This window comes from Equus przewalskii, chromosome 2 (genome assembly GCF_037783145.1).
Source record: "Equus przewalskii isolate Varuska chromosome 2, EquPr2, whole genome shotgun sequence".
NCBI lineage: Eukaryota > Metazoa > Chordata > Mammalia > Perissodactyla > Equidae > Equus > Equus przewalskii.
This window is the reverse complement of record NC_091832.1, coordinates 85,014,180-85,036,202: the sequence shown is the minus strand read 5'-3', so window position 1 is coordinate 85,036,202 and position 22,023 is coordinate 85,014,180. Positions and strand designations below refer to the sequence as shown.

General features: G+C 36.9%; 1 protein-coding gene across 8 annotated transcripts in view; it reads left to right on the top strand.

Annotated features, from left to right (window-relative positions):
• The window catches only part of ARHGAP10 (Rho GTPase activating protein 10), a 288,119-nt gene that overhangs the window by 172,402 nt on the left and 93,694 nt on the right, over positions 1-22,023 (top strand). For 6 of the 8 annotated variants that reach the window (XM_070611643.1, XM_070611641.1, XM_070611637.1 and 3 more), the window contains 3 exons: positions 591-665; positions 7,179-7,266; positions 15,098-15,156. In XM_070611643.1, the coding sequence (XP_070467744.1) occupies positions 591-665; positions 7,179-7,266; positions 15,098-15,156 (222 nt within the window). The remainder of the gene's footprint in view (positions 1-590; positions 666-7,178; positions 7,267-15,097; positions 15,157-22,023) is intronic. The other 2 variants (XM_070611639.1, XM_070611640.1) reach the window with 1 other exon arrangement.

The window sequence follows — 22,023 nt, the reverse complement described above, 5'->3', positions numbered from 1 at the left end:
TAATAAACATGAGAGTTACCATGCATCTTTACAAATTGCATTGATTCACATGAGTATTACTTAAGTAACTTATTTCATTAATGTTGACTCATTACATTTTGTCAACATGGAACATTGTTGTTTTTTTTAAAGATTGGCACCTGAGCTAACAACTGTTGCCAATCTTTTTTTTCTTTCTTTCTGCTTTTTCTCCCCAAATCCCCCCAGTACATAGTTGTATATTTTAGTTGTGGGTCCTTCTAGTTGGGTCATGTGGGACACCACCTCAACGTGGCCTGATAAGCGGTGCCACGTCTGCGCCCAGGATCCGAACCGGCGAAACCCTGGGCCGCCAAAGCGGAGCGCAGGAACTCAACCATTTGGCCACAGGGCCGGCCCCGGAACATTGTTTTTATGAGGTTATTTTCCAACTGTAGCTCATGAATACCAGCCTGCTAAAACAAGTTGGTAAATACTTGGTTTTGTCAAACTTTTTTATAGCCAACAGGAATGCTGCTAATGTGAGTTAGCAAAGATTCTGAATGCAAGTGTTGACAGCTTTTAAAATATGACAGTCTTGGATTTTGCTAACATTTTGTCTCTTCCAATAGGTATAAATGACCAAGGATTGTACAGAGTTGTGGGGGTGAGTTCAAAGGTCCAGAGACTTCTGAGTATGTTGATGGGTATGCCTCTTTTCTAATCATTTTCCATGCATTATTTGTTTGTTTATTGACTTCACAACTTAATGTTTCATAGGAACGTACAGCATACTTGTGAATCCATTCCTTTCTTCTGCTGCATAGAGTAGTTTTCTCCTGAGCAGAGACAGTTGACTCAGATAAGTAGATGAGTACATCAGCACAGATTATCCCCTCCCTCTTTACTTAGTAAAAAATGGAAGAAAAAAAGAATGCAGCTCATGGGTGAATGTCTTCTTGTGCTTGCTTCTCACAGGAAAGTAGCAGCCAGGCCTCTCTGATTTGCATGGCTTCCAAATCGCCTGTCCAGAGTCTTGACAGTACATTTGGTTGGACAAGACCACTGGGACTCGCTCATTTTTATGGAGCTTCCAAAACTGTCACTTGACAGCAAGGGTCTGATTCTCAGGGATTCATTGGTATTCACAGTGGCTTGTTTGTAGTTTGCACCAGGCTCTTCTCCAGAACCATGCATGCTCCATCTGTGCTGATAACACAGTGTTCTTTGGCATCACAGACTAGAGGAAGCCAGAAAGTGAATTCATTTGATTACCGCAGACATTATGTGAATGACAAAGCGTTTTTACATTACACACTGCTGTCAATTCAGTGCCACCTGTAAGATGCCCCACTTCTCTCCCCACCCCAAAGCAGACTGCCTCTTGAGGAGTGATGCTAACTCATCAGGCTTTAGGGGCCTGTATGTCAACCCAATCTGTCGTTATGACCTTGCTAAATATTAATTTGATATCTCACTTTAATTAATCAGTATTAACAGTGCCCCCAGGTATGCTGTCAATGCGTTTAAACCCATCTGCATCTTAAAGCATTGTAGCAAAGACTCATTTTTAGGAAGCATAAACCACGATGAATAAAATCACCTGGCGTGTTACAGGTAGGATTGTTTGTTTGGCTATATTTGAATTAAGGATTTAATAAGCATCCACCTTTTTTTAGCTATTAACCACAGGAAAAATTGCCCGTCATTGGTTGGAGAGCTGTGTTAGAATACATTTGCTTTCATGAGCTGTTTTCATTTTCTGCCTCTCTGGTTTAACTAGGGTGTGCAATTTTGGCAGTCAGATTTTCCTTTTTACCATTAGTGGTCTCCAAATTAAATAGACTCAGGTTGCCAGTGGTTCAGTAGCAGCTGGAAGAGTTTAATGGGATGACAGCATCTGCTTTTAGTTAATTTTAAAATTAGAAACACTTCTCTCATTTCCAAGATGGTGTTATAATGATTAGAACTGGAAGACTCTGTGGGTATCAGAAGGGGATATTTTGGCTGAACGGCACACTTTGGCAGTAAATTGGTCATAAGGATCCTAGCATTATTTTTATTATTTACTTGTTTAATGTTCAAGGGAGGTTCGAACAAGGATGTTTCTGTGGTCACGCTGAAGTGTTAAGCTGTCTCAAAATGTGTTCTTAGTCTCATAAAATCCCGCAGGCTCTGCATCCCTGAGCTAAGGTGGTAGTTTCCTCCGCTCGTGGGAAACTCTCTCAAGATAGTCCTTAATTTACAAGGTGTTTTGAAATAGTGAAACCCTAAAAAATTCACGACCTGGAAAACTGCTTTCACTTTCCATGAGACGCAGAGTGGAGAAGTCCAGGACACAAGCCCGACACAACCTCATTTCAGTTGTTGGCCAAGGAAATACTGTGTTTTCACTCCTATCATTCTCCAAACAGAGGAAGTTGGAGGATTGATGTAAGGGAAAGATACCGACTTGCTATTTCCTTATTAAGTAATTCATTGTAGTGAGCCACACAATATAAATTTTTTGCGTGTATGTGAGGAAGATTGGCTGTGAGCTAACATCTGTTGCCAATCTTCCTCTTTTTTTTTTTCCTCCCTGCTCCAGTACATAGCTGGATGTATATCCTAGTTGTAGGTCATTCCAGTTTCTCTTTGTGGGATGCCGCCACAGCATGGCTTGCTGAGTGGTGCATAGATCCACACCCAGGATCTGAACTGGTGAACCCTGGCCAGCTGAAGCAGAGCACGCTCCACACTCGGCCACAGGGCCGGCCCCAATATAAATTTTTAATAATCTGTAATTCCTAGTATGAGTTTGATTGTCAATTGCAAACTTTGGATTTTTATTGGCATTCATACCATTTTCTTGTTGCTTTGTTGCCAACTCAAACTTTAGCTCTCAAAAAAATAGATTTATTCACTATCTCCTAATAAATTTACATTTCCTTAAGATAATTCTTTCCTTTCATCGTGTGATCCAGTGAGTGTTCAAATTGAAATAATTTATACCTCTTCCAAAAAAAGAACTAGAGAGTTTCTGAATAGTTGTGTATATATTCTCCCCTGGGTATTCTTTTTCTCCAATTTTTTCCACCTCTCTACATTGTTTTAGGGCTATATATCTTACAGAGAAAAAAAATTGGGGAAGTCTGCCACATTTTTAACTCTGCTCTTTTAAACCAATCAATGTTTTTTCTCCCTTTAGATAAGTTAATTTTGATGATTTTGCTCCTTTGTGGCACTAGGCAGTTATTTTTTAAAATTGCTATTCTTCTAGGTAATGTTTATTTCAAATTTGTATTTTTTCAAATAATAGTTTGTAATGTGTTTTTCTTTATAGGAATGAGAAATAATCTAATTTTTAAGTGTCTGAGAAAAGTTCCAAGACATTTAATATTTTTTGACAAGAACTTCCATATACCTTACTTGGTTTCTTTAGTTCTTGAGAGCTAATTATTTACTTCGGTTATTTTTCTATTATTGCCATTTCTACATAAAATATTTTTATAATATTTGTTTAAAATGTTTTAAGTATTTAAATACTCTTGTGTAAAAGTTTGTGATTTCTAAAGAAAGGATGCATGCTTAATATCTTGCATATTTTCTTCACTTGTCTCCTTTTTTGGTGTGTTTTCACCCTTCACATTTAAGAGTAAAATAGAGAAGAATGTTTCTCTCCATTATTCTTCGTCCCTGTCCCCTCCCCCTCCGCTGCCCCTCCCCCCACTCCTCGCCTGCCCCTCCCCCCTTCTCCCCCTTCCCCATCACCTTCTCCTCCCATCCTCCTCCCTCCACCTCTTTTGTTTTCTCTTCAGCGATGCCAACATGAAATACTATTGGCAGTTGATTATAGAAAGTTCTCTAAATAGGCAGGTCATTTGTACTCCTCCAGGCCACGTGAAGGAGTGGGCAGCTGCCTTCCTCCCCAGGATGATGAGAGTTGTTTGCCTTCTTAGTCTTCTTCCATCCTGGGAGTGGAAGGTTGTGGTCTGCTGGATTTCGCAGCCTCCCAGCCTTTCCCTGGACCAAGTTTCTTAAGTTCCCGGAAGGAAATGCCCAAGTGAGCCGTGGCCTGCCTGCCTTTCACAGATGTTTCTCCTTTCCTTCCCTTTTGCGTAACACAGGACACACATAGTTTGGTAAAAGTTTTTTTTAATAGATATTTGAAGCAGTTAGGGAAGGCAGGGAGAAATATCAGATGAGGTGTCTTTGGGTGAGTCAATGGAGCGAGAATGTAGCAGATTCATTACAATAATTATTGATAGGTTAGAACTGAGATGAGTTAGAATTGTGATGTATTCTTCCTTCTTCCCCACTTCAGAATGAAAACCTCAGAGGAAGGGAAGTTGTGAGAAAATGTGGTCATAGCTTGTGTGTGCTGGTGACTTGGGTAGTTATTTCTAAATTTAATTTGCAAAAAAGGCTGGATGATTTTATTTATTTTTAGACACACAATCATAGAAAACAGAAAGAAAACTAATTCAGAAGAGTTATATTTTAAAAATATGACTTTGTTTATTTTCTTTGTAGGCCAGCTTTTTCACATGGATTGGGGGAAAAAGTAAACTAATGTAACTGAAAAAGTTCTGACTTTGGATTATAAAGTATACTCTCAAAATTCATTCAATCACTGTGCTTCTTCAGGTACTTTAAAATGAGATCCAAGTCAGTGTTCAGTTGGGTGCCAGCACTTTGCATTTAGGTTGGGTTGAAAATTTCCAGTTTCAAAGAATGACCACTGGTTATGTAATTATGAAATATTTAACCAAATAAAAAGTCAACTGTTTGTATCTGTGCCTGTTAGTTTAGATTTTAAACTAATCCATGAGGTGGTATTCCTTGGCTAGAAAGGAAGCAGAATTTCTACCTTATTTGTGATAGCATATATATTCTGATTAAACACTCCAAATGCATTTTTAAGTTTGAATCCCAGGTAAGTTATTGACAAATTTCCCTAGTCCCAGTGCGTCCACTGATTGAGAAGAACCGCTAGGGATGACTGAGTTATTTGAAAACAGGGAAAATTCAGTAGAAGATTAGTACCTAGAAACTATGCAGTCATTAGCTTCTGATGTGACAGCTGCTGTTTTCCCCATGAATTCAAAGGATGGCTTATCTTTCCATAGAAAGAATATAATTTTCAAAATATGGAATGATAATCTGGTAGAAAGCTGGAAATAAAAGATTTCCTTAAGAAGCCTTCTGGATTTTAAAATGGTGATTTGCTGGTAGCAAGTTGATTGAAAATGTTATCTGACTTGTATGTTAAAATGAGATTTAAATAATTGATTTAATGAGAGAGAATATTCAGTTACTGAAGTAATTGGTTGGCAAAGCCTTTAGAACAGAATTATTTAGTCCTAGTTATAAAGGATTGCACCTTTAATCAGGGTGCTTAATTTGATTTCTTGAATGTATCTGTGGCTTGTCTGACAAGCTCAGTAACAAATGAGTTCTGAATTGTAGGAACTGATCAAAATGTAATCAGTGTCAATTGCCATTGTTGTAGTTTATTGCATATGGCTGTCAGTTGCTGTAATCAAGAACCGCTGAAGTGCTTTAAAAAGTCTCCAGACTTTTGAGTAATTGACTTCATATGTATGACGTTATGGCTGTGAAATCAGCGCCACTTCCTGTTTTACTTTATTTTTAAAAAGTTGGGGAATAAATTGAGTTGTCATCCATCCTTCCTCATGCTGAAGACTAAAACTTTTTAAGTGGCATGAATGACTTAATGTGGTAGTCCCATTTTGACAGGGTTTTCTTTTTAGTGCTTTTAAAAAGGAAATACTAACAAGATGTTTCCTTTCCTACATAGACAAATACAGTGTAAGGGAGAAAAAAAAACACCCAGAACAATTGGTTTTTTTGGGTCTTAGTTGAAGCATCATTCTGGAGAAATAAAGTCTTCCACGAATCTCTTAATTTCTCTTTTGCATGATCAGAGTCTTAAAAACCAGGCAAGTTTCTATTGATTGTGTGGTATTAGTCATCATAACCCATTTACTGCTCCCTCCCTTTGATATACTTTTCAGTGACTCAGCTGTAGTAATTACCTACTCATTTAATAATTTGCGGAACTCGGTGCGCATTCCTGATGTGCTTTGATGCTGTCAGTAGTTCCGTGAGAGTGTTTACATTATCTCCATTGTGCAGATGAAGACCTGAAGGTTGGGGAGGTTTGGAACCGACTTGCCTGGGGTAGTGGGGCTGGTCAGGGTGGGGTGATGGTGGAGATTTAAGCCCAGGTGTGTGATGCTATACCTCAGCCGAGTGCAGTAGCTCAGCCTTCCAAGGATTGAAGATGCCACCCTGCTCAGATGCTTGTCTTTCCCACCAGCCTTTTCTTTTATTTCCACCAAGACTGACTTTTTCCTCTCTGGAATTTACTACGTCTCTTCTCTTCCTCTCTCCTTTTTTTTAAGCCACACATCTTCCTCTTTAGAGCTTACTAGCTGTTTGAAAGGAATACATCATTAACATAATTTTAGGACAAAGACAACTAGTTTAATTTAGAATGAATGTCAGAAGTGTTACACTGAGGCTTCCAATAAATATTTCCTAGATGAGTGTATAAATTGTAGTGTTAATGTGAAAGATTACCCATAAATGACTTTTTAAGTTTATGTGTCATCATATTTCTATTTTGGTTGATCATGCATTAATCTTCAGGAAGATAATATGATGAGTACAAATCTTAGAAGTGTGGGAACAAACTTATCATTCCTGCCCCCACTAACTCGTCAAACTAATAGCCATTTTACCGTTAATGGTGCTGCCTGTTTCCCCTGTCGTAAGACAGTGTGGCAGCAGTAATGCCACTTGAAATGTGTTAAAATATACAGACAATGCAAATACCACATGCTGTAAACCATGGCTACTGAGTAGTACCTTTAATAATAATAATAATAATAATAATAATGATAATAATGATAGCTATACCTGCTTTGCAGTTGTGAATGTGAAATGCTATCCTATGTCCATTTCTTCCCTCCTCCCAGCCCTGCCCTTATCGTTTTACTTTTAGCTCCACTACACTTTTCTAAAGTCCTAGAAATGTCTAATAATAGAACATGGCTTATAGCATTATAAGGAAGCATATATAATATCTTTTAAGAAGCCACAGAGTTAATTATTTGTGGTTTGGCCATTTGAAAATGGAAGCTTTGTAAGTCAGGCAAGTGGACCTTTGAAGGGTCAAGGTTTTAATTATATTTTCTTTTTTGCTTGCTCAATAGATGTAAAAACATGTAATGAGGTGGACCTGGAGAATTCCATAGACTGGGAAGTGAAGACAATCACAAGTGCCTTAAAACAGTATTTGAGGTAAGCTCCTCTCAGGACCAGAGGGAAGAGTGCATTGTTTGCGTTTCTAACACAATGGATGTGGACTCTGCACATAAATCTCAATAGTTAATTAAATCTTATGAAAAAGGAGAACGGTTAGGAGGTATGTAATGATATCCCAGAAAGTGAGGTAAGTAGCGGATGAACATCCGTTGTTAGTAAATTAACAACAGGACAGAACTGGAATAGACTTACTCAGGTTTTGAAATAGATGTCTATTGTAGATGTGAGTTTTAGGAATTAAACGCTATAAAATAGTGAGGAAGAAGGCTGCTGGTTGAATTTATTGAATCTTTTATTTAGGGTTTAGACTCCCTTTGTAACCAACAAATACGCTTGTTTTTCAGGTAAATAGTATTTGGGTTCCAATGAACACATTAGAATCAACGTATATATTTTATACTTTAAAAATGTTTATTTGAAAAATTTCAAATATGTAAAACCAGAGATGAGCGTCGTGAATCCTTACGACCCCATTATCCTGCTTAGTCAGTTACCAACATTCTGCTGCTGCTGTTTCATCTATCTCCCTACTGCCACTTTTTTAGGATAAGACTTTAAGGACTTTCCAAAACATCATATTGCTGCACCCATAAATACTTGAGTATCTCCAAAAAGATAAGGACTTTAAGAAAGAGACAATGTAGAAAAGACAAAAAGAATATAATGATCATACCTAGCAAAATTAATATCATCCAGTACTCAGTCTATGTTCCATTTTTACTGACTTCTTTTCAAAAAAGTCTGTTATATTTGATTTAATCACTACAGGATTTAAACAATGTTGACAAATTTCGTTTGGCTGATATCTTTTAAGTTGCTTTTCATCTGTAGGGTCCCCTCCCTCAGCCGCTCCCCTCCCACATTTATTTGTTGACAAACCTGAGTCATTTTTTACGTAGAATTTTCTACATTTTAGATATGGCTGGTTGAAGCCTCATGGGGTCATTTAACCTGTTTCTCTGTTATCTATCATTTTTCCTGTAAACTAACAGTTAAATCTACGGCCTTTATTAGTTTCAGGTTAGGTTTTGTTATTTGTTTGTCGCAAGGATACATTATTGTGGTGCTGTGTTCTTTGTGGCTATTACAGCAGGAGGCCTGTGTTGTCTGGGTGTCCCACTTTATAATGAAATTAAAATTTATTAGTGGGTTTAGGTGTGTGTTACCTATTTTCAAGGATTTTATTTAAAAAAGATTTTTAGCTACTGTTTAAAATTTTTTCTTAAGCTGTTAAGTACATTATTATTATCAGTAGTCTGTAAAGGGGTGAAATTAAAGCTGAATCTACATGTTTATGCCTCATTTGCCACTGAGAGTGACTAACTAGTTTGGATGAGAATTATAGTAAAAGTGAATCTCGTTAGCTCCCACCCTGGCATCAGGATGTAAGCTTCCTGAAGATAGACATTTTATGTGTCTTGTTCATTGCAGTGTCCCCAGCATCTAGAGCTATACCTGTCACTCAAATGTGAGAGCAGTGGTTCTCAGTTGGGGATGATTTTGCCCCCCTCCCAGTGGCTATTTGGCAATATCTGGAAACATTTTTGGTTGTCAGGATTGCTGAAGAGGGGGTGCCACTGGCATCTAATGAGTGGAGAGCAGGGATGGGCTGCTAAACATCCTACAATGCGTAACACAGCCCGCCCTTCCCCCAAATGTCCAAAATGTCATTAGTGCTGAGGTTGAGAAAGCCTGTATTGGATGGATGAAGGAAAGAATGAGTGAGGGATATAAAAATGCAATGAATTGCGTATGGTAACGTGACCAGTAGAGGATGCTGCCACTCTAGGAGGTAGCTTTAAACCCATTTTACTGTTTGGTAAACTCATGCCTAGTACAATTAAAGGGATTGACCAAGGTGACTCAGATATCGGTGGGAAAATAGGGACAAAAATCCAGTTCTTTTGTTGTAAATTACATGTTGTTTCTTTTTCCTGCTCCACATGGTTCTATTTTTCATTGGGTGGGGGCAAGAGATTAGTTTAATAAACCAGAGGATCTTTTTATTCAATACATACTATTTCTTTTTGGTTCTTGAACTCTGAAGCTAGGACCTCGTTGCCTCTGGTCTTGTGTTGCTTTCTGCCTTTTTCTCATTACGTTGCTTGCTTCATCCTATTGAATTCCACTTTTAAGCAAACATTGCCAACAGAGCAACATTTATGAGATTCTATTATTATATAACTTCATTCCTAACAATATACACATTCTGCTTGAATGTGATAAAGTGATTATCATAAAATGGCAGATGCCTTGGGAGATTTGAAAGTTAGGTTGCTGTTCTTTTCCCCTATGTTATTTTTAGCAACTGAAAATGCAGTAATTAGGATTAAATTGACACTTTTTCTGGTCATGCACCAAATGGGAGAAAACTGAGGTTTTGTTTACCTCCATTTTGGCTACTCGGTTATGGCCCAAGTGAGTGTATTTCTTTCAGCACAAGAGGTGATACAGTGTGATGGTCAAGAGCATGGCCTCTGGAGCCAGCCTGCTGAATTGGAATCCCAGCTCCATCACTTATGGCACCATAGCATGAAGCTGAACATAGCTTGTCTCACCAAAAAAGCTATTACCTTTGAATTCATCTCGCTGCAAATAACCCAGCCACCTTATTAGATAGGAAGTTGGAGGTGGAAAAAGGGAAATAGCCAAACCCCCCAAATAATAAGCAAAATCTCCAGGGTCTGGGAGAAAGAAAAAGATGCACAGTGGACATACGTATGACATCTGCCTTTTCTTCTACTAACTTGAGTTTTTAGAGAGTTTTGAGTGTTTTTAGAGAGCTGAATATCAGCCATCTGATTGATTTCCTATCCAGACCATAATTTTGATTTCCAGCAATGTGTTCTTTACAAGTTTCTGATTGAGAGGGGACAAATGAGCTATTTTATGAGGTTTTTAGTTAAATGATTTTTACCTGCAAGAAACTTTTAAAACCTGGAAATTGGAATGCAACTTTTGGGGAGGAAAATGCCAGCTTAGGTAAATATTATGCTTTATATCCCCAGGCAGAGCCCAACAGGTGGCAAAGAGAGGTAGCTCAAAACATATTGGATGGGAAGTTGAGAGAGATGATGACTCAGTGTAATAAATTTTGTTTGGGGAACTTGCCATTTTTATTACTGCTTCCCTACCATTAACAGTATTTAATACTTATTTTTTATGCTGCCTTGCCTAGCTAGACATATGGCAATGATATAAGTAGCTCGTAGAAGAGATTTAGGTACAAATTTATTTTTATTGGAAAAACAGTGCTCTCTATGGTTTTTCTAAGTGTTCTCAATTTTCCTACTTTTCTTTTCAGCACCCTTTAACTTTCATTTTCTGCCAGATAACCGTTTTTCTTCTTTGCTACTTCCTGCTTGTCCGTATTTTGAAACAAACCCAAAACTCTACTTCTGATTGCCCCTTCTTTCTCCGTATTTAGGCTGTGGTGTAATTAATTTTATTTTTCTTCTTTAAATTAGAGTGTAGGGGATGAAGGAGAGGGAGAGAAGAAATAAGAGAACGGATTATTCTTCACTAGTGCTTTAAGTTTTGGTTTCGTTGCCTACAGTTGTCATTTTGTGTGTGCGTCCTGTGGCATCATAAATTGTATGTGAGGTAAAATTGTGGCTACCAGAGGATGGAGGGCGTAAGATTGATGCTGTTTAAGGTGACAAACTTGTAATGCGTAGTAAATAAGCCGTAGAGATCTAATGCACAGTATATTGAATACAGACAATAATATTGTACTGTAATTATGTAATGTGATGAATATCGTTACATTGGCAATCATGTTACAATATATAAATATGTCACAGTAATGTACTGTACACCTTAAACTTACATGACGTTACGTGTCAAATTTATTCAGTAAAAAACCCTGTATGTAGGGAACATGACCTATAAACATACTTTTGCATCTTTTTGTTTTTCAAGCAGTTTTGTTGAAGTGTAATTGGCATATAGTAGAATACCTATTTAGAGTGTACATTTGGATAAGTTTGACATATGCATACATCTGTGAAGCCATCACCACAGTCAAGATAGTGAACCTATCCATCACCCCCTAAAGTTTCCTCATGCCTCTTTGAAATCCCTCTCTCCCACCCTTCCCTTTTTGTTTCCCTAACCATAGGCAAACCGCTGGTCAGCTTTCTATCACTATACGTTAATTCACATTTCCTATAATTTCATGTAAATGGAATAATGCAGTATGTACTCTCTCTCTCTCTCTCTCTTTTAAAATCTAGATTCTTTCACTCAGCATAATTAGAGGTTCGCTATGTAGTGGCTAGTACCAATAGTTCATTCCTTCTTGGTGCTTACTAGTGTTCCATTATATGAGTACACCACAAATTTATTGTTTATCCATTCACTTGTTGATTGATATTTGGATTATTTGTAGCTTTTGGCTATTACAAATAATGCTTGTGTACAAATCTTTGAGTGAACCTAGGTTTTCATTTCTCTTGGATAAATCCTAGAAGTGTAATGTCTGGGTCGTATGGTAGGTGTATATTCAATTTTTTGGGAAACTGACAAACTGTTTTTTCCAAAGTGTTTGTACTTCTTTACATTCCCACCAAGAATGTACAAAAGTTCCATCTCCTCTACATCCTTGTCGACTCTTGATATGGTCTGTCTTCTTAATTTTAGCCATTCTAACAGGTGTATGGTGATATCTCCTTGTACTTTTAATTTGCACTTCCATAATGACTAATAATGTTAAACTTTTTTTAATGTGTTTATTTGCCATCCATATATCTTCTTGGGTGAAGTGTCCATGTCTTTCACGCAATTAAAAAAATTAGGTTATTTGTCCCCTTATTATTGTGTTAGTTTTTGTATATTTAGGATACAAGTCCTTTCTCAGATATGTGCCTTGCAAATGTTTTCTTCAGCCTGTGACTTGTCTTTTCATTCTCTTAATAGTGTCTTTCAAAAAGCATTTTTAAATTTTAAGTCCAATTTATCAATTCTCTTTTTACGGACCGTATTTTTGTTAATGTACCAAGAAATCTTGGCCTAATCCAAAGTGACAAAGGTTTTCTTTTGCATTTTCTTTGAGAAGTTTTGTAGTTTTAGGTTATTATCTATTTTGAGTTGATTTTTTGTGTAAGATATGGATCCAAGTTCACTTTGGAATGTGGATGTCCAGTTATTTCAATACCTTTTGTGGGAGGAACTTCCTTTCTTCCCTGAATTGTCTATTCAGATGATCATACAGTTTTGTTTTTGTTTTTTAGTTTGCTAGTATGGTGAATTGCATTGATTTTGCTTGAATATTAAGGCAGTGTTGCATTTCTTTGATAAAGCCAAGTTGGTCATGATGTATTATCCTCATTTTTATCTTGTTGAATTTGAGTGGCCAACATTTTATTTAGAATATTTGCATCTATATTCATGAGTAATATTGGTCTGTAATTTTCTTGTAATGTCTTTAATTTTGGTACTAGGGTAATGCTGACATCAAAGAATAAGTTAAAAATTATTCCCTCTTATATTTTCTGGGAAAATTTGTATAGAATTGGTATTTATTCTTTAATTGTTTGGTGGAATTCACCAGTGAAGCCATCTTGGCCTCGAGTTTTCTTACTGGCAAGAGCTTGAACTACAAATTCAGTTTCTCTAATAGACGTAGGACTACTCAGGTTACCTATTTCTTCTGAAGTGAGCTTTGGTAGTTTGTGTCTTCAAGACGTTTGTCCATTTCATCTGAACTGTTCAATTTGGGCATAAAATTGTTCATAACATTCTCTAATTCTCTTTTTAATACCTTTAGAGCCCGCAGTGATTCTGCAGTCACCTGTATCATTCCTGACATTAGTAATTTGTGTTTTCTCTCTTTTATTTCCTAGCTAGATTATTCTGGCTAGATTTACCAATTTTATTGATTATCTCAAAGAACTCATTTTGGATTCATTTATTTTCTCTATTTCATTGATTTCTGCTCTGATCTTTATTTTTTCCTGCTCTTCCACTTCATTGGGTTTAATTTACTTTTTTTTCCTGGCTCTTGAAGGTGGAAAGTGGAGTCATTGTTTTAAGACCTTTCTTCTTTTCTGGTATAGGTGTTTAGTGGTATAAATTTACTCCCCAAATATGCTTTATTAACATCCCTTAAATTCTGGTATGTTGTATTTTTATTTTCATTCATTTCAAAATACTTTCTAATTTCCCTTTCTTTGGGGTTTTCCAGATGTCTCCCCGTTACTGATTTCTAATTTAATTTTTATTGTAATCAGAGAAATAACCTGTATAAATTGAACCCTTTTAAATTTATTGAGATTTGTTTCGTGGTCCAGAACATGGTTTATCTTGATTAATGTTCCATGTGCACTGGGAAAGAATGTGTTTTCTGTTGCTTTTAGATGGAGTGTCATTTAGGTGAAGGACACACCAGTTAGGTCAATTTGGTTGATAGCTGTGTTCAGATCTTCTGTGTCCCAGCTGATTTTCTGTATACTTGTTCTATCACTTATTGAGCCTGAGAGTTATGTAAATCTCTGACCATAGTTGTGGATTTGTCTGTTTCTCTATGTAGTTCCATCAATTTTTTTTTTTTTTTGAGGAAGATTAGCCCTGAGCTAACTGCTGCCAGTCCTCCTCTTTTCGCTGAGGGAGACTGGCCCTGAGCTAACATTCATACCCATCTTCCTCTACTTGATACGTGGGACGCCTACCACAGCATGGCGTGCTGAGCGGTGCCACGTCCACACCTGGGATCTGAACCGGCAAACCCTGGGCCGCCGAAGTGGAACATGTGCACGTAACTGCTGCACCACCGGGCCGGCCCCATAGTTCCATCAATTTTTGCTTCATATATTTTGAAGCTCCTGTTATTAGATCCATTAGCGTTTAGGATTGTTATGTCTTCGTGATGAATTAACCTCTATATCAATATGAAATGACCTCCTTTATCCCTGCCATTTTTCTTGGCTTTTGCATAAGTTTTAAATTTTTTTATATGTGTATCTTTGATTTTTTTTTCAAATATTCGAGGAAAAGTTTCTGGGTTACATGTTTTAAACCGTGTAAAGGTTTTCAATATCTTGCCAGATTGTCCTCCAGAAAGGCTGTACAGATTGATACTTGTCTCAGCGTTCTTTAAGTGTTTATGTATAGAGTTCAGAGATTTGCTCTTTTAAAATTTAAGATACGTGTAAGGGTTGACTGAACTGTAGCATTCTGTTGACCACAGGAAAAAATATACTACCATTTAGATAATCTGTTTTGTAGAAGACTAAAATGATGTGGATATTTTTTAAGTTGTCATCAATTTTATTTCGTATCTCTCTTTTATTGTTTCATAGTTGTAACTAAAAATGGATATTGCACTTTTATAATAGAGTTGTCAGAAGAGAGGATTTGATTTCTTTAAGTTTGTTTAATCTTTTCCATATATTTTTTGTGGCATCTTCAGTTAATATCCTAGAGGTGATTTGCAAAATTTTATGCTTATATTTGGTTGCATAGAATGTTTGACTTTAAATAAGATAATGTGTGGAAGGAAATTTTATATATAAAATCTGATGTTTGTAAAGTTACTTTTCCAAGATTTAATGTGAAATTCTTTGTGCTTAGATCTGATAGGGATTTGCGGCTGCTTCAACTTTGATAGGGCCTGGTGCAGATAGCACTTAATAAAGTAATTGACTTGAATTATGAATCTTTTTGATATGTAATAGTATTTCCTAGGGAAGTTTTACACGTTAACTAAGAAAAGCACAACATATTTAATATCCTTTTATAAAAAATGAAAGGAAAGAGAGATGCCCTGTTCGGATTCATCTGGTAATTCTGAGCTGTCCTTTTCATACAGGAGTCTTCCGGAGCCTCTTATGACCTATGAGTTACATGGAGATTTCATTGTTCCAGCCAGTAAGTACTATATAGAGGTGCATAGAAACAGTTTTGTGGTTGATAGTGTGTATAAACTAAAATTTCCACATGAAAAATTTAACTTAATGTCGTAATCTGTGCTAAAAATAGAAATCACTTTAGAAGATGTTTGGTTTCTTTCTCCTTTTAGAAGGTGAAAAGGGATCGTTACTATATTCATTCATTCTTTCACAAATATTTACTGCCTACTGTGTGCTGGGCACTTGTGGATACTGGATATGTAGAGCTATGAAAGGATTTCTGCCTCCAGGAGCCAATTCTCTGGCAAATATTGGAGCATAAACACCTCTCACTATAGCATGAAATATATAATGGCTTGAGCAAAATGCTGTGGGAACAAGAAATATTTAACTTGTAGAAGGTTGGGAGATTAACAGATTTGGAGAGATTAGCAGGTTGGAAATAGCTTCACATGGAAAGATATTTAGATGGAAATTACAGGCAGAAGGAATATTGTGAGATAATGCCAAAAGCCCACACGATATTTGAAAGAGAGTGAATTATATGTGATAAAATGTTAAATGAAAAAGGCCTATAGTTGGCACAATTTTAATTTGTGATTAAATTTTTTTGTGAGTCACATTCATTTGAAGCTTTCTTATTTTCTGTTATCATACACCTCAGTTTTAATATTCGACACGTCGTTTAATCATCACAGTCTTCTGAAATGGTGTTAGATATTTAATAGTTAAGGGAATGAAGGTTGAGACATGTTAAGTAACTTGCCAGGTTATAGTCGTCTTTATTTAAAACTCCAAACCTCAGTTCCCCTGGCTAAAACCTGCAGTATTGGTTTTCACAGGTGCACTGACAGTAGCTGTAATTGTATTTTCATTTCCTTTTATTTTTTTTCCCTTGGATGTATTCCATAGTTTAATCTGTTGTAAAACTTAGAGCAATCCCTTTGGGTCCTGTGTTACTGCTGCCCGAACATTGCTTTAAGTGTTATCTTCTTGTGAGGTCTTTGCTCCAGCCAGTGTAAAGCTTCCTAGTACGTTGCCGAAAGAAGCAATGTGTAGGCCCAGTTAGACTACACATCAAAAATAGGCTTTTGGAAAAGGCAGAAATATGGTTCCATTCACTTTTGTTTTCATGTGGAAGAGGATTTTTTTAAAGAAGAGAATTTGTGTGATCAAGGAAGTGGGGAAAAGTTTTCTTGGCAAAAACTCGAGCAAATGCTTAGTTGTTTTGATTTCTTCCCTGTGGCATTTTTGGCAAACCAGAGAAAGAGAAATTAAACTCTAGTTGGAGGACAATTGTTTCATGTTGTTCGCCTTGGAGACTGGAAAAAGCAGAAGAGTGCCAATTTTAATCTAGAATCCTTTGAGAATTGGAGGAAGATAAGGTGATTATGGAATAAGGTTTTAAATTACCACAAATTAGTAACTTGTAACTGAAGCCACTTGTGTTTGAAATTCTAATATCAATGCATTTTACCAGATGAAGTCACCCTAAGAGATAAGAACTTAACAAGTGGTAATGAAGTCCATGGTGGTGGGAAATGAGTTTAAAGTCTGTCGAGGCTATCCTTGAACAATGTGGTGGGAAAGATTCTATAAATTTAGAAGGGATCATCATCTTCTAAACTAGTACCTTGTGTTTTGCTTCCCAATGATTTGAATAACAGGCCCATTCTAAAGAAATACTGCAGCTGCTATAATTATTGGCATGTATTTGCATCTAAGTGGACTTGTGGTTGGAATGGGGCCTTTAGTTACCTTATTTAATGAGAAAAAGTACCTGTATTAAATGTGTGTATTTTATAGGCCAACATTGCCATTGTAGCCTTTAATTTGTTATTTGACTCTCTTGTGAGTACCTTCTGTGTACTCACTGTGCTTCTCTTAGGAAAGAGTGTGGAGCAGATTCTCTCCTCTTTTGCATATTTACTTTCAAGTATTGCGTAAAACAGTTGCAGAAATCAAGTGACCAGAATTAGTCTCTCCTTTTGAATAGCTATCTTTTTCCGTTAACAATAGCAGAGATTACCTTGTTTTGCTGAAGTGTCTGTGGCTGAGCTGACTGCTAAAATTATCAAGCATCAAGCATCCGAATCTTTGTACCGCCTCTCACACCAGCATGGAAACTAATTTTTGATTCTTTTCCATCGTGTGCAGTGGTTTCCATCTGTTCTGTGGTGTTGGGATTGTCTCTTCTATCCTTCCTGCTTGAGAGTTCTCTGGAGGTTTCTCCTGGGTCCCTTCATTTTCTCTCATCAGTTTCTTTCCTATAGGGGTCTGTGGAGAACCTGTGAGTTAATTTCTGGAGTTTATATATAAATATGAACTTTTTTTCTTTGTCACCACAAGAGGCAAATTTTTTTGTTCTTCATTCTAAAAAAAAATATCAGTTTGCTGACTTGGTGTTCAAGGTTGAACGCTTTAGGAAATGAAAAAAATTTTTTTTCTTTGAGAATATCAAGAGCGTTAACTAAACACTCTCAGCTCAGAGAGTAAGATAAAATTGCTAAAAGGAACTAGAGACCATCCATTTATGGAGACCACTCCTGGGTTTCTCCTTTGCTGACATGCACAATACTTCACTTTTGACACGGTCATCAAATATGTCGATTTTTTTCCCCCATACCATCCAATTCTTTGACACCAACTGAGTGTCCTACCATTCAGTTCAGTTCGGATTCTGTCTACTTACAGTCAGCATCAGATCCCACAAATTAAGGACTCAGTCCCACAAGACTGCCACCCACTTCGTATACCAGTTGCAAATCCCAGGTTGTCCCCTGTACTTCTGACTGGCTATAAATCAGCGTTCCCACAATCCCCACCTTGGATATGATCTTTTGCTGGAATGGCTCATAGAACTCAGAGAAATACACACTTAACATTTACCAGATTATTATATAATAAAGGACATGATAAAGGATACAGATGAACAGCCAGATGAAGAGAAGCATAGGGTGACGTCTGGAAGGGTCCTGAGCGTGGGATCTTTTGTCCCTGTGGAATTGGGGTGTGCCAGCCTTTTGGCACGTAAACATGTTCATCCACCCGGAAGCTCTCTGAACCTTGTATTATTGGGATATTTATGGAGGCTTCATCATGTAGGCATGATTATTAACTCCGTTTTCCAGCCCCTCTCCCCTCTCCAGAAAATGGGGATTTGGATCTGAGAATTCTAAGCTTCTATTCATGTCTTGGTTTTTCTGGTAACCAGGCCCCCATCTGGGAGCCCACTAAAAGTCACTTCATTAGAACAAAAGGCATTCTTATCACCCAGGAAATTGCAAGGGATTTAGGAGGTTGGTGTCAGATGCTCCTCTCACTCAGGAATTTCTAGAGGTCTTAGGAGCTCTGTGTCAGGAACTGGAGTCAAAGACTAAATATTAGAACAAAAGATTCTCTGAGTGCCCCTGTTTACAAGGGTTTTAGGAGCTCTGTGTCAGGAACTGGGAGCAGAAACCAATATATATGTATTTCTTATTATTTCCCACCGTCCATCTTGTGAGAGAATATAACGAGCTTTTAGTATAGAAATTAGTAAGATGAAAACGCAGTTTACGTGGTCTGTGCAGGAGTGCAAAAGATTGTGCCCACCTGGGGAGGGCTGGTAGGCAGCTACCTGGATGCATTACTGGGTGGCGTTTATTACCTTTGACAATGTTGTAGTCTATGGTTTATCTCTCAGCAGTTCAGGCTCCGAGTCCGTAAGTATTGGTAAGAATTGACCCATGCTTCAGGGTTGGACTCATGTCAGCCTTACTTTGAGAAGGACAACTGAAGCCTGGGTGCCTAATAGGGCATCACACAAGAAATTTCTGTCACCCGAACCAGGACGCTTGTCTTGCTATGTTCAGTATGTTTTCTTCCTGTGATTAAGTTACCTGGGAAGCAAGGTCATAAGCACCAAGTTCTTTAGTCATTTATGATAACAAATATAACTATTATAGGATCCAGGGCACTGGCGTTTGCCTAAGCAGAAGGGTCTTTCCTTGTTGGTTAACCTGCATAGGAAGCAACACAAAATTATGTGGTCTTGATGGGGAAGGACTCAAACCTGGAAATTAAAGGATTGAATGGTTAATGACATCGAGCTATTTTAGCCTGATGTCTACATTTCCCAGTAGATAGGGTCTCTCACAGAAGAACTGGAAGGCTTGATGTCTGTTGACTGAAGCTTTTGTCCCTTGAGAAGTGCTTGGATGGTTACTGCTAATGCTTTCCTAAAATTACAGTGTTATTGACTTAATGGCATTTAAATATTGAAATAATTTAACATTTATCTGCCTGTGTATCTTTGATGAGCTCCAGTAAGGTATGATCATCTCTTTTTTAGTCTCCATTAGTTGGCACAGCATCGTAAGCAGATAGACATTAAGTGTTGTGGATGCTGATTTATAGTTTCACAATTAAAAATGCTTTTGCTGTTACAGTAAACTCCAAATTTCCTGGCATATGTCAGGAATTTGGTGTTATAATTAATTCAATATCCTAGATTTAAAAAAATTATGCCTTTCATTCTTTGTAATTTATATCAATTAAATTATAATGAAATGCATATAGCATAACCAACTGAAGATAATTTGTCTTAGAAAAATGTTTTTGAGTACCTGAAAGTTATTATGTTGTAGCCATATGGAAATGCCCATTAATGGAAAGCTCTGATTAATGTCAGAATAAAACAAAATGGAGAAAAAAGTAGTTTCACTTTAAAAGCCTTACGTCCAAAATTCTTCTTTTTGGAAGAAGAGGGAAAAAGCGGACGTGGAAAAAATCTGTGTGATTTCAAATGAGGTGGGAGTGGACTGGTGGGAGAGGGACTCAAGAAATGAAGTGGAAGGCTTTGACTCTGTTTTTCAAAACTGGTTTTAATATTTTTAGAAATGAAGAACATTGTCCTTAGAGGATGAGGAACTATTTCTCTAGCTTGTGTTTCTGAATAAGTAATAAATCCAAAAGTATTAAAATTAGGTTTTCTTGGGAGAAAGATGATTATTAATGACAAGAAGGACACGAGTTAGAAGTAGCTTTTTAGTACAGAGTTTTCAAAGCCTTTCAGTTTTTGAATGTACAAAATTCTTATCGTAGGCAGTTAGCCTTTTATTCTTTTGTAATTTTTGACTATTTCTCATAGTCTCTGCTTTAATTTTATGTTTAAAGTCAAAGCTGTGGATTGAAAATGTTGTTATATTTTCATTGCCTTCCTTTTTCTTCAGCATTGATTTAATAAGGCATTATCTTGGTTTTAACTCCAGATTAAACCCTTGGTTGTAATTGATCACCTAACTCTTTAGATAGTTGTACCTTTCTTTCCAATGACAAATGTAGTCTGTATCAAAGAGTCTTTTATTTGGTAGTATGATCTCATTATTTGTGTTCTGCTTTATCATATGCCTTTTCATTTCGTGGCCTTTTACTTCTTTAGCAACAACTGTGTCTTGTGTTATAAAAATTTCATTCCTCAATCTCAAACACTGCTATTGGAAATGTGACCTGGAACAAACTTAACTTTACAAACATTGGACACAACCTTAAATGTTCATAAAATTGATGACATGGAGCTGTATTTAATGATGTGGAGGGATGTCCATGATATAGTAAATGAACTAGGCTGTTTGAACATTTCATTACAAAGAAAGGAAGGAAAACTCAGAAAGGATTAAACCTAAAATTTACTAGCTTATCTTAAGGTGGGATTTGTTATGGGTAATTTTAAGTGAAATTTTTGTTGAAACAACAGAAATATGCACAAATAAATGTACAGCTTAATGAATTTTCACAAAGTGAAGATAGCCATGTAATCAGCCTCCAGATCAAGAAATAGAACATTCTCAGAACCCCAGAAGCCCTTCATCACACCCAGACGGTCGCTATCCATCCCCGTGACACGTGAGCACTTTCCTGACTTCTCACATCATAGGTTAGGGTTGCTGCATTTGAATTTTATATGAATGGAATAATACAGAATATTCTCTTTTGCGTCTGGCTTCTTTTGCTCCTCTTAGGAGATTCATCCATATGGAGAGAATCAGTAGTTCATTCACTCTCACTGCAGTACAGTTTTCCATGTATGAATGTACTACAATCTGTCTATTCTACTGTTGATAGACACTTGAGTTGTTTCAGTTTCGGACTATTACCAAGAACATTCTAGTGCGTGTTTTTTACGGAACGTTTATGTCCATTTCTCTTGGTTATATGAGTAGAATTTTGGGGTCTTGGAGTATGTGTTTGTTCAGCTTTAGTAGATATTGCCAAAGAGTTCTCCAAAGTGGTTGTACCCTTTAATTATTCCCACCCAGTTAGTGTGTGTGACAGTTCCAGTTGCTTCATATTCTTGCCAAAGCTTACTGTTCATTCACAGCTATTCTGATAGGCGAATAGTAGTCTCTTATTGTAGTTTTAATTCTTTTTCCCTGATAACTAACAAGGCTTAGCACTTTTTCGTCCATCTATTGGTCATAGGGATATCCTCTTTCATGAAGCTCTTGTTCCAGTCTTTAGCCTGTTTTACTTTTTTTTGGGTTCTCTCTCTCTCTCTTCTGATTGATTTGTAGGAGTTCTTTATAGTCTGATTGTATGTTTTTTCTCAACTATGTATATTTCAGATTTTTAGTGACTTTTTAAAATTCTCAATTTTATCTATGTTTCCTAAAATTTTATCAGAGCAGATATTCAATATTTTAATAAGGAAAAAATAAAACTATTATTTTGATAACACAAATTCCCCTTTCTCGATCTGCTTTACCTTCCTTCAGTTTCTTGACTTTTGAACGAGTGGTCTGAAATGCCATTCCCCTCGTCCTCCTGGGTAGCTCGCTCTTTAATCTCCCTGTTTTAGTAAAAAGGTAAATTTAGAGGTGTCTAGGCCCCTTCTCCCAGTCTTTCT